Source organism: Pipra filicauda, unplaced genomic scaffold (genome assembly GCF_003945595.2).
Source record: "Pipra filicauda isolate LSUMZ 115617 unplaced genomic scaffold, ASM394559v2 scaffold100_size2392355_pilon, whole genome shotgun sequence".
Lineage (NCBI taxonomy): Eukaryota > Metazoa > Chordata > Aves > Passeriformes > Pipridae > Pipra > Pipra filicauda.
In genome coordinates this window covers 525,128-537,483 of record NW_024103441.1, presented here as the reverse complement: position 1 = coordinate 537,483, position 12,356 = coordinate 525,128, and the positions used below count along the sequence as shown (strand labels likewise).

Genomic DNA, 12,356 nt, shown 5'->3' with positions numbered 1-12,356 from the left:
CAAGGGATGCAGGAGGACACAGTGCTCTGAGTCTTCTACAATTCACTGCAGGTGTAGTGCAGAACTGGTATGAAATTGTGATAAAGAACAAAACCAAAAGTGTGTTATGGTGATGTGATGCAATTTTCCCTCTTCCTACACCTCATCAGTGGAAGTACAAAAGCCCTTCTGCAGGTCAGGGTCAGATACACCAGTGAACAAGCAGGAAAAAGTGGGAATGTGAGTTATGGGTGCAAACCCAGCTCCCTGATTTGTAGTTTGGAGTCTTGAGCCTCATGTTTGTCCTCTCATCAGCCCAGGTCCCCCAGCACACCTCACTCAGGGGGTGAGGGAGGACTGTGGTTTCCAGGAGGAGTAACAGTGACTGTAATAAATCAAAGTCAGTCAACTTGGGAGCTCTGTTATTCAGGCTTCATTCCTCGGAGATGTGGCAAAAAAAATCAAATGTTTGAGGTTATTTAATTATGGCTCATACCACGAGTGGGGAAATCTGATCATGTACAGGGCCTGCATCAATATTATTTACGTGATGAGGAGCTGTGCTGGCAGAAATCTTAGAGGTGTACAAGTCCTTTCCTCTCTTCCTCTCACCTGGCACCGCCAGCCCTTCCTGCAGGACATGGAAGAGTGTGGGCAGTCAATAGACATGGGTAAAATAAAGTTGTGAACAGCAGCAGGAGCTGAAATGGCAACATCAATAACAGTTTCCAGATAATGATCTAATTAGCACAAACAAGTTTCCACTAATGACTCTTGTTGTTCCAGCTCCTTCCTTTCTGCTTGCCTGTCATTATTGACTTCCCTGGCAGGGAGCGGCTGCGCTCCCGTCTCTGGGGCCGAGCCTTCGGAGGTTTGTTTACTGCCTGCCTTTGAATTCCTGCTCCAGAGGGTGTTCGCTCAGGAGCCGGGGCTGCCGTGCGTGGGATGGCTGCACACGGAGGGCGGGGGGAGGAGAATCGGTTTGGTTTGGGGTTTGTAGCTCTCTGGGCGCCCTAGGAAAGTTGTGCTCTTGCTGCATGTCCCCGTTGTGAAAACAAGGATGCTGATGTTCACCCACTGCAGTGGAGTGGGACCTGTGGAGGGCTTGGGAAGCCGTGAGGGAAAGAGAATTGTCAGCAGCAAAGATCAGAGATTATTTATTATTGGAGGAACAGTAACAAGCTGTTTCTGTCCATGCCCTCCCTGGGTATGAACCTCATCTCTGCACCTCCCTGCCGCCCTCCCACTGAAACAGAAAGGCTCTTCCGTGCTCTTAAGGCCCAGCTTAGCAAGTATTGGCTTAATGCTGTCACTTCCTTGGCTGTCAGTGGCTGCTGTTGTGGCTGTTGCTTTGTCCTCGGTTGTGTGGTGGGCAGGACCCTCACATTTGCCCCTTCTGAAGGTGCCCAGTTCTGCCATCTGTGAGCTGCCAGTTGCTGCTGTAGGACTGGCTTCAGTGGGGTGATGGAGTGGGACCATGGCTGTGCCACCTCAGCCTTGCCTGGGCAAAGGCTCTGCTGCTGCTCTCTGGTTGTGCTGCAGAAGGTGCTGCCTGGCACAGGAGCAGCCCACAGGCCAGTGACTCTCACTTACTGAACTCAGAACCAACCGTGTAAAGGTGCAGTTACTGGAACATCGTTATTGCTGATGAGTCTTGGGCTAAAACGACTCTCCAGATTCAAAAACCTCAAGCAAACACATCCATGATCCTCAGCCTCCCAGCCCCGTATTCCTGTGGTGGTTCTGGCTGCTGATCTGCCATTCCAAGTCTCACTTCTCCCAGCCTTGCCTGTCTGCTGGAGCCCCTGGGAGGGGCTCTGGATGCCAAGAGCTGTCAAGTGCCCAGGGATGTTCTGGGTGTTCTGGGTGAGGATTCAGCTCTGCTCAAATGAAGCCGGAACAGCTGCTAAGGAGGTTTTAGCAAGTCAAGGTGGTTTTGACTAATCCCTCCTTGCAGCATTTCCTGACATGCTCTGTGTTTCCAGAGATGTTTTGTTTTGTTTCTCTCAACCTTCAACATCAACAAGGTTGAGGGGGATGGCAGGGGGACAGCAAGGCCCCAAGGGAGGACTGTGGCCTGGGTGGGTTTTTGCCTTCCCCCCTTGGGCAGGTGCCTGTTCCTGGCAGGAGCAGCACAGGGTTCTCCTGTCTGGCTCAAGACTCCAGTGCCCAGCCCGGGTCCAGCTCAGGAACAGCCACAGGTGCTCTCACATCCCGACTCATTTCCATGCAGCCAGCCTGGCTCCCCCTGCTCCCGGAGGAGCTAATTAGGGTGATGTTAATGAGGCAGAGATGCTGATGCTGCCCAGGGTTTTAATGACTCTCCTCCAAGTTTTCTGCTTTTACTGGAGAGGCAGAAGGGCGGTTTGGAAGGAGCGAGGGGCAGTGGTGGGGGCTGTCAGACCCCCCCAAGCGTGTGATGGGTGCTGGAAGGGAAGGTGGTGGAGCCAGTGAAATGCTCCTGGGGAGCAGATTCCAATGATCTGTTTGGGGAGACAGGTAAGACACATTTGTGTGTGCACGTGGCGTGTGCCAGGATGCTCTAAAAGCTGGAAATGACTGAGTAGAGGTGCTGGAGCACTTATGTAAAATATCTAAATAAATCTTTAATATTTCTAATTGCAAATGTACATAAATTGCACAGCCACATCATTTCTTTGAACACCAACAACTTTCTCTGTACATTATTACATAGTTTAAAAGGAGCTGAAGGAGATTCAGCAAACACTTCCACTTTGCTTTTTTTTGTTTTTTAAACATACTTACAAAAAAAATTTGTTTTTCTTTATAAGAGGATATAAAACATAGCGACTGCTTATCAGGAACAAGTATCAGCCTAAGCAGATATACAGAGAGAGGTATATCTTAAGACACAGTGATGTATGATAAAGGAATATGTGAGGATGGAGGCTGCACTCTGGGGTACTGGTAGCTGATGCAGAGCCACATGGCATTTACAGCAATGTCACAGCTCAGGTGATCTGTAAAACTCAATGCTTGAACGTGACACCCTTTTCCCAAGCGTGGTTGTTTCTGGATGTTGTGAACACCCTCAGCACTGCCTTTGGTTTGTGAAGCCCGTGAGCTGCATGTTCTCAGCTGCTGCCCTCCCGCTCCCCCAGCTGTGAATTTCCCCACGGGAAAGGCAAAGGCAACAGTTTATCTGGGCAGGGGCAGGGCAGGGCAGGGGCTTCTGTGGCTGAGCATCCTCTGAACTGCCCTGGGGCCTCAGGACCTGCCGGGAGATGGGCACAGTCCCTCCTGTGGCCACTGAAGGGAGCTCCTGTGGCCGGGAGGCCGCGGCTCTGAGCCACACCAGTGCCAGGCCAGGCCAGGCTGGAGGCCTGGATTGCTCTGAACACAAACCTTTGGGAGGAGGTGACCCCGACAGTCACTGCGGGGGAAGGACAGAGCCCAGGGACAGCTCACGGTTTGTTCCCTTCGTGCTGCCCAGGCAGAGCTGTGTGGGAAGGACAGGGCAGGGACCTGGGGCAGCTGCTGGACACACACAGCTGCTCACAGGCTGCTCTCAGGTGTCACCCCAGGGCCACTCTCCCTGCCCTGGATCACTGGGGAAAACGAGCCCCTGGCAGATCAGATCCTGGCCCACAGCCCGTGGCTGTCCTGGCTGAACACATCAGTGGATCTGCCATCTCCTGTGACAAAATCCCCTCCTTGTCCATCACAGAACAGACCTCAGTATGTTTTCTATTGCATCTGGGAACGGACATTAGGGACAGGGGAAATCCTATGAGCTATCTAAACTTTGGGAATGATTGATTCCTTGCTGATTGCTTTCCTAGGAGAGCCTGTGACACCTCACATAGGTCCAGCAAGTCCCTTTGCCCTTTAGGAGTATTCATAGCTGCAGAACCCGTGACCTGCACCCTGCAGTAACCTATGGGGCTCCCAGGCCAGAGGGTTCTGTGTGTTCTCACAGTGCAATCAGTGCTTTACAGCTGCAAAAGCAGAAAACAAAACCAACCAGACTCAAATGACAATGTGGAGTGACACCGGACTCTTTGGATGGCGGCAGGATTTGCTTAAACTGGTGCAAAAGGGGCTGGTGACTACACTGTAGTATTAGTTGGCATGGGGAAGGACTTGGGTCCCTCCCATCTTTTGGCACTGAAGCCACAATCCCTGTCCAAAAGGAAGATACTTACAGTCTGCAGAGACTGTGGGATTCTGGTCAGTCCATTCCATCCCCCTTTACACAAACCCGCTCGGTTTTCAGGAGCCTTCACTATAGTTTGACAAAACCCCAACTCAAAACTCTTAAAACAGAATCCTTGAGGTGGGCCCAACGCAAATCTGGATCCCTGCCTTCTCTCCCTTCCCCTTCCCTCAGATCCCCACGGGAGGAGGCTGGATTCAGGACCTGGGGCTGGATCCAGATTTGCCAGCTCGAGCCCACCTTTCCAACACAGCAGTGAGATACAGCCAAATCCCGACCGAATAAGCAGCACCAGAAGTTAAATTACTATATACAACTGTTAGTGAGATAGATACGGTACAGTAAACACTGAGAACATTTACAAAAAAATATTAAGACTTGTATTAAGATAAAAACTGGAGTGTTTTTGCTTTGTTTACACTTTGCACTAGAACAGCCTCTCACTGTAGAAAGCGCAACTGGGAAGGAAATGGAGCCGAGCACAAAACCTTGGGATAGTGGTTGTTGGCTCTGGTGCTGCAGCACCTCTCGGGATCATCTCTGGTATTGCTATGCCAGGGACCAGCTCCGGGGCCACGGCAGGACCCTCTCACACACACACACACACACACACACACACACACACATCAATGTACAGCTCATAAATAACAGAAACACGAACTGAAGGAACAGAACTGAACTGAGCCTGGATCTGAACACCTGCCCCCAAACCTTTTCAGGGGAGGGTCACCTTTAGGTCCAGTTGTTGACAAGTGCAGGGGAAGGAGACAGGGAAAAACTGGGAGGAGGGGGGGGGAAACTCTACTGCAATGAGACTTTGTCCTGATTTGAATTTCTTTTCATACTGGCTTGGGAAACTAAGCAACAACTCCAGAAGGTGTTGGCACTGGAACTTTTAAGATTTTAATAACTGGCTATGGAAGGATTTAAGCGTTCCTGCTCTTTCAGCAGAACAATGTGTTCAGTAATTTGCAAGTTTGAGGTTAACCAGGAGTTTGTGACAGATCGGGGGGGGAGCAGTGCCTTGGCTCGTGGTGGAGGAGATTAAGATGGACTGTGCTCAGCTTCAGCACTAAACAATTGGTTTGTGGGTGTTTCTTTTTCCAGCTCTTACGGAGAGCACTGACTGCATCCCAAAATTACCTCCATGTATGAATGGAAATGTCGCTGGTGGGCGCCTGCCCCCGTGCCCTGTTAGTGTTTCCATTCCTCTATGTTACTTCTGTCTTGAAAAACTCCAGTCTCTCGCAACACAAATATTTAGAATTCAAAAACAATCAGCTCTAAACACACATCTCAGGGCAACAGCATTTAGAATAAGTCTTTTTGCAGGGTTCTTATCAGGTATTTGACTCTGAGACAGTGGCAGACGTGAGTGCACGTACCCAACGGTTCACAGTACCCTGTATATTCCTAACCTGTCTGGGTCTTTCTCCAGTTGTGACCTTGTCAGTTTTGTGAGGTTCTTCAAAGCCATCTGTGCTAGTCTCCAAAATTCAAAGGTGACTGTACTTGCCATAAGATCTGAGTTATGACATTGCTCTGAGGAGCTCCGTTTGGGGTCTGCTGTGTGCTGCACCCCTTGGCAGCTGCTGGCGGGGTGTGGAGACCTCAGTGCAACACTTCTGCTCCTCCTGGGCCTGGCCCAGGGCTTCCAGGGACCAGTAAAAACGTGTAGGAAAAAACCAAAACATCTTTAATTTTGCGTGTGGAAGAATGCTGTTAAGGAGCCTTACGGCTGTGGGGCAGCACGGCAATGCAGAGCTTACTGGCAAAGTGTCCTGCTCAGGCAGCCTGGGCAGTGTGAGGCTGGAGACGGTACCTAAGCAGAGCTCAGGGAACATCCTAGTCCCTGTGTACATTTACTCATGGCAGGAGGAGCTAGGCCAGGCGTTGAGCAGTGTGTGACCCTTTGTGGGAGCAAAGGCAGATGTCCTGTACACTGTACACTGTCATCCGGGTCTCAGAGAACCCTCTGGCTCTCGGTACGAGGGACCTGCTCTGAGAGTGGGACCCGTGAAGGACTAACTGCAAGAAGCACAAACCAACAAACACGCCGTGGTGGCAGCTCAGCGGCACGACCCCCGTGAAGGGGTGACCCCTCCGCTGAGCCAACGTGGCCGTGCCGGGTCTGCGCTGGGAAAGTCTAATCCTGGCTTAGGCCTGCACAGTGCTCCTGACAAGGGGGCTCTCGGTGGTGGCTGCTGTTCTTGGTGGTTACTCCCTTATGACCATGTTTTACATTCTTCAAGCCGGTTAATTTCCATGCAGTGCTCATTCCCAATTTAAAGAGGACAGTATTCCAGAAAATGGGATCTTTTTTTTTCTAATGCATACTGTGAAAGAAAAGAAATACAATTACCGATCTTCATGGTTCTTCAGGGCTTTTTTCTTGTTTCTTTGTCTGTTTTTCTCCCCAGAAATAGTAAAACTCTCCTCACAGAGCATTCCATCCCCACAACGACCCCTCGGTCAAGCAGGAAGCTGCCATTCCACGTAGCCCCTCGCTCCCCCTCTACCACAACGGGCACCAGCAAATCCAGCCCCTGTCCCTCAATCACAGCTCAGGGACCAAGCTCAGGCAACATTCACTTTATTCTGTGGCTGGAAGTGCACGTGGGACAGTGCCTGGGGCTATTGCTTACACAACTCTTCCCCTTTATTTGAGAGAGAGCAGAAGCAGTTGACAGGAATCGGGTCGCCATTCACCAGGTGCCAGCTCCTCCCTCCACTCGTGTGCCAGAGCCTTGGCCTTGCCCCGTGCCCCTGGGCTGCCCACGGACCCCGGGAGCCCCAGCAGCACCAGTCCTGCCCATCTCCACTGCCCTGCCACCGGGGTCCCCCACACAGCACCCCTCTGGCCACCGCACACCCCGACCTTCCATCTGCACTGTGCTCCCTGGGTGGGCGGAGTTAATGACACACTAATGAGCTGCGTAAATGCCCTGTGGATGCTGTAAAAGTCAGTGGCCTCACAAAAGCCACGTCGGGAAGGACTCTGGGCTCGGCTGGGGTTCACTCTGGGAGGGCTGTGCTCCGGGGGGAGGCACAGGAGGAGCGGGCTGGGCTTTGCTGCCGTCCCTCGGACGCTACATCCAGCAGCACACTCGAGCTGGGCTTACTGGGCCCCGCCTGCTGCAGGCTCTGCCCAGCTCCCTTTATTTCGCTGACTGACACGACAAGGACGTTACTCCTTGCTGGGGAGGGGTGAGGCATATCCTTTGGGCCGGTTGGGAAGGAAAAGGTTACTTCTGTTTAAACATTAAACACTGATTCAAATCCAACAAGTGACAGCGATTCTCGAATATGTGTTATTTCCTTATGCCACTCATCTCACACTCGACATTCCCGTCCCTCAAAGTGCTGGCATTGGCATCTCCCACAGCTGGGTCGGCGCCGTCCGCAGTCAGGAGCTGGTGCTCGGGCACAGCCGTTCTCTGGCGCCGCGGCTCAGGGTCCCTCCGGCCAGGCCTCCTCCCGCGGCAGCGCCCGCCGCGCGTCAGCAATTACTGCTGTTTCTGAATTCTCCATTCTCTGTAATCTGCAATTTAGTTGGGTTTGTGGGGGAGATCCCATTACGTGTCTGCATGCTGTACCTCTCTTTCAGCTGAGTAAGGGCACTCATTAGCCGTGCGTTGGCAGCGTCCAGGGAAGCGATGCGTTTCTCCTGCAAGCAAACGGGCACAGGGGACGGTCAGCGCCAGGCACGAGCCCTGTCCCCCTGGGATGTCAGGGCCTCTCCCCAGACAGTGACCCAGAGGCCTCTTGGACCAGAACACTTCTCTCTGGCAATCTTAGGTGCAGGGGTTTTAAGTGCTACGCAGCGTTTTTTGAAATCCGCTGCTCTTGGCAGGACCACAAATGTCCTTTTCCTGTGCAATGTCAGCTACATTCATTTTAGGATCCTGAAGAAAATGGAGGTAACAAAGTTCCTCTAATTATTCAGTTATACAGAAATTCATTGTACTGTTTGTTCTAACTCAGCTGTTGCCAAGATGGTAGGATTCCTTTTCTAAACCCAAGCTCTCCCAAGGTAGTTATTCCTGTCAGTGTTTAATTGATTTTGTTAGTGTAAATTAATAGTTTAAATGACTTGTAGCCTCCCAGGATGTCTTTGATGGCAACTCTCACCAATCACAGTATTGTTAGAATGGAAGCAAGAGCTTCATGTTGCAGCCTGATTGTGCTACTCGTGTTCTTTGTGACACTGATGCTCCTCTCTGTTACAAACTAAATGATTATGGATTATATTTTCAGGTTCTCTTTTCCAAGCATGGTGTTTTGCACCCATCATGTGATGCTCCTCTTCCACCGTAGCTGAGAGCAGTAACTGAGCTTCCCAATCCTACAAGCCACGACCCAAAGGCTGAAAAAACATGTTGGCTTGGCTCTGGCCAGGCTGAGTGTTCGTGTCCAGGTCCCGGAAGCATTACTGGGACATGAAGCACCAAGCAATGCTCCAGGGGGATGATATGATCCTTCCACTCACTGACTGACCTGTGGGCATGATCCTTGCCCAAACTGCCACCCCCTGTGTGTCTCCTGCCACACTCCCAGGCTGCAAAGAGCTGCACAGGTGTGAGTGCTGTGACAGTGACTCGTGTCCTGCTGAAGTCTGACCACCCTGTCCTGCATGTGCTGACTCACCCCCACGGTCTCACCACGCTGGGCTGGCACTGCTGCAGGGGGAGGCTGTGCTGGCACAGCCACCCTGAAAACTGCTGCAGCCCTGGCATGGGGGACTCACCTGTGCATCAATGATCTTCTGCTTGGAATCCACGGCAGCCTGCATTTCAGCGTGGTCCTTCTTTAACTCCTCCTCCACTGACATCAGTCTGGGAACAGACAGGAAAACGTTCCATTGGCTGGGCTCTGCTAAGCCCAGGTATTAGTCTCACACTCTACCTCCTCTTACACACAAACCAAACCTTTTCCTGGCTCTTAACTCTTCCCTGGAGCTCTCTCTAGAAGACCAGCCCAAAGCTGAAGTGACACAGCACAGAAAAGGCTGACCCATTTACAAGGGCTGAGTGAAAGCACTCAGTGGCCCTGGCTCAGGTAAAGGTGTCCCAGACAAATGTAAACACCACATCCCACTGGGTGGGAGAAAGGGAATTAGAGCTAGGAGTCAGGGATGGTGGTGAGATCCCCAGCTATATGAACAGAACAAGCCTGCCAGAGCCTCTGGGAGCTGGGGTGGGCTGCCAGCTCTCCCCTCCTGAAGTTTTGCCCTTGTCAGTCAGGAAAATGTTGCGGTTTTCCTTGTCCCAGGTAACACTGAGAGGGAAACCCACATGGGAAACCTGATTCTCCTGAGCAGGGATCAGCTCTAACACCAGCCAGGCTGCCCAGCATTACTGCCATCCCCAGCACTCCCATCTCCCTGTACCTGCTGATGATGCCCTTCATCTGGATCTCCTTATCCTCCTGCTGCCTCCGGAGCCGCTCCTCGCTCTCCTCCAGCCTGGCCTGGTACTCCAGCACCAGCTTCTGCGTGGTCTCCTCCTGGCATTTGAAGCGAGTCTCGTATTCCTCCAGCTTCTTGTTGGAGATGCGGAGCTTGTCCTGCAGCACCACCAGGTCCTGCTGGTACTGAGCACCCAGGGACAGACACAGGAGGAGAAAACACATGTGGCACGTTACCTCGTAGGGCTCTGCCCGTGCCAGGGGTTCCCCCAAACCCGCTCACGCCCCTCTCTCGTATCAGACTAGCTGCAAACCCGTGTCAGACAACCCCGCTCGCCGACACCTCCTCTTCCGTCTTCTCCGCTGCGCTAGGAGTGATCCCGGGTCCGGGGCAGGTCGCTGGCAGTGCAGAGAGTGGGCTGTTAGCAGAGTCTGGCATTTCACAGGGGAAATGCAGGTTAGAGCGAGCGAATGGCAAAGGCACCCGGCAAAGGCACCCGGCAGCCTCCTCGCGCAGGCAGGAGGAGCCGCAGCGCTGGGCTTTGGGGTTCACGCAGCAGCTCCTCACCTGCAGCACAAACTGGGGGGCTTTGGGCAGGCTGGGAGCCCAGCACGAGCTGCAGTGACACACAGGACACTGCTGGCTCTGTATCACCTCACCGAGGTGATGGCACCGCGCTGGGCACGAGCAGGGCATGGAGCACTCCTGCTTTTTGGGGCCCAGCACTTTACACAATCAGATCTCAAACCAGGATTCGATCCAAGAAGAGCCACTGCGTGAAGCCAAGACCCCACAGTTGTACTGTTCATTTGGGTGAAGCTATAAATCAGCAGCAGAATCACAGAAAGCAATTAAAAAAATTAAGAGCTTTTGAACTCGGTAAAACTGGGTTCAGCTATTGCAGCAGCACAGCATTCAGTTCAACTTGCTTTGCTAAAGGAAAATCCAGTGAGTGTGTGCCCAAAAAAACCTGCTTTAATTTCAAAAAATTATCTTTGGAAGTAGTCTTTGGAAAAGAATCTCAACTGGAATAACCTCTGAATAATTAACATGCAGCTGATAATGTGACAAGCTGCTTTTAAAGAGCCAGATATGGGAAAAAGCCTCTCATCTGAGTCCTGAAGGCTGTTAAAGCTACAAGTGTCATTCATGAACTTTCAGAAATGCACCTGGGTAAGCACTGCCATGATGGACTGGGTCGTGTCCATTATTTGAGAGTCCTCCTGGGGGTGTGTGATCCCCAGATCACCTCTAGGGAGAGGGGAGGGCAGCACTCCACTCACAGCAAAAACAACTGCTGTGCCCAAGGACTGAGAATTTAGGATGCTGATGGTCTTCCTGAACTGCCACAGTCCCACAGCAGGGCTGGCAGAGGGCAGGACCTGGAGCTCCCCCTGCCCAGGACAGAGCACTCCAGTTTTCCTTTAGCAAAGCTCTCGGTGCAGCACGGAAAGGACACGGTTTGCACATGGAACCTGGAACGATGAGGGGACACAAACGCCCGTGCAGCTGCACAGAAGCACTAAGGTCAGACAGCAGGGAGTTGCTCGAACAGGAAAGATTAAATACCTACCCTAGCCTTAAAATAGGAGCAGCGTAAGTGAGCTCAAAGGAGAGCAGCAGAGGCCTCGGAGCCCGAGGAGTCGCTCCTGTCTCTAGAACACTCCTCTCATTCTCGGTTACCATTCATGTCTTACGGTAATGGGGAGAGAGATTATGCTAATGGTGATCTTGGATGTCAGTGACTGATGGCACAGCAGAGAAGGAAAGATGCTGCATGGCAATGAGACAGCAGGGCAGGGCTCCCGCTGGACCTGGGACAGGGACTGGGATGCTGCAGTGCCACAGGGGTTTGTAACCCCACCAATGTCTGCCCTGCTCAGAGTAAGAAATGGGCTGAACCCACAAAACTCTGCCCTGCTCTTCCTGGGGCAGCTGGGAGCTGCTGCCTTGTACCTCCCAGGCCCTACAATGATGCCTTTGGCATCTCACTTGGATTTCAAGAGGTGACAGTCCCCAAATGACACAGCACAGCAGAATGAGCACAGGAAGGCTACTGGAACTAAAGCAGAGACACGTCTGTCCTGGGAGAAGAGGGTGGGGATTTGGGGAGGGTGATGTCTGCAGTGCTGAGGGACAGGAGGTGACGTGTGGCTGGTGTGAGAGGAGAGAAGCACAGTGAGGAAACATCCCAAGTGCTAACAGTGCCCAACTGCCTGCTCCCAGCAGAGCCAGGCTGGATCCTCATTTCTAACCCTTGTTTTTCACCCTGGCCTGGCCTACTCTGTCTCTTCCCAGCTTCTCCCATCCCAGGTTCGCCCAGGAAGGAGGGGAGGGAGCAGCACCCCTCTACTTCAGGGGCACAGGGCCTCTGTGGGACCAGGGACTGAGACTGAACACTCTGGAATGGGCTTCCTGGCAGATCCCCACACTGGCCTGGCCCTGATCTGTGAGCCATAAGCTCATGGCAGTGTCACTGCACTGCTGAAGTCGCCTCAGGCCCCAGTGCTGTCTCTGAGACTAAAATCTGGACTTAATTTTTAGGTCTGTGAACAGCCTTTTGACATGGAAGCTGCTTCCTGCTACATGACCCTGTTGTGAGGCAGGAGACTGCCTGTACCTTACTCCCACCTCTGTTACAGGTGTGCTTAATCCACCTTTTCAGCTTTCTTCCCTGCAGCTGGGAGGAGTTGGAATGGGGGCAGTAGGAGGCACTGGCTGGCTGCAAAGTTTGTGGCAGGGCAGCATCAGCATTTGATTGCTGGCTCCTGTTTTTCTTACTTGCTTTCATCA

General features: G+C 52.4%; 1 protein-coding gene across 11 annotated transcripts in view; it reads right to left on the bottom strand.

The window, feature by feature from the left end:
• Nucleotides 1-2,565: 2,565 nt before the first annotated feature.
• LOC113998503 (DAB2 interacting protein) overlaps nt 2,566-12,356 on the bottom strand; it is a 201,300-nt gene continuing 191,509 nt past the window's right edge. For 8 of the 11 annotated variants that reach the window (XM_027741260.2, XM_027741259.2, XM_027741263.2 and 5 more), the window contains 3 exons: nt 9,546-9,748; nt 8,904-8,991; nt 2,566-7,823 (listed from right to left, as the gene is read on the bottom strand). In XM_027741260.2, the coding sequence (XP_027597061.2) occupies nt 7,656-7,823; nt 8,904-8,991; nt 9,546-9,748 (459 nt within the window). In that variant the 3' untranslated portion in view covers nt 2,566-7,655. The other 3 variants (XM_039380290.1, XM_039380505.1, XM_027741265.2) reach the window with 3 other exon arrangements.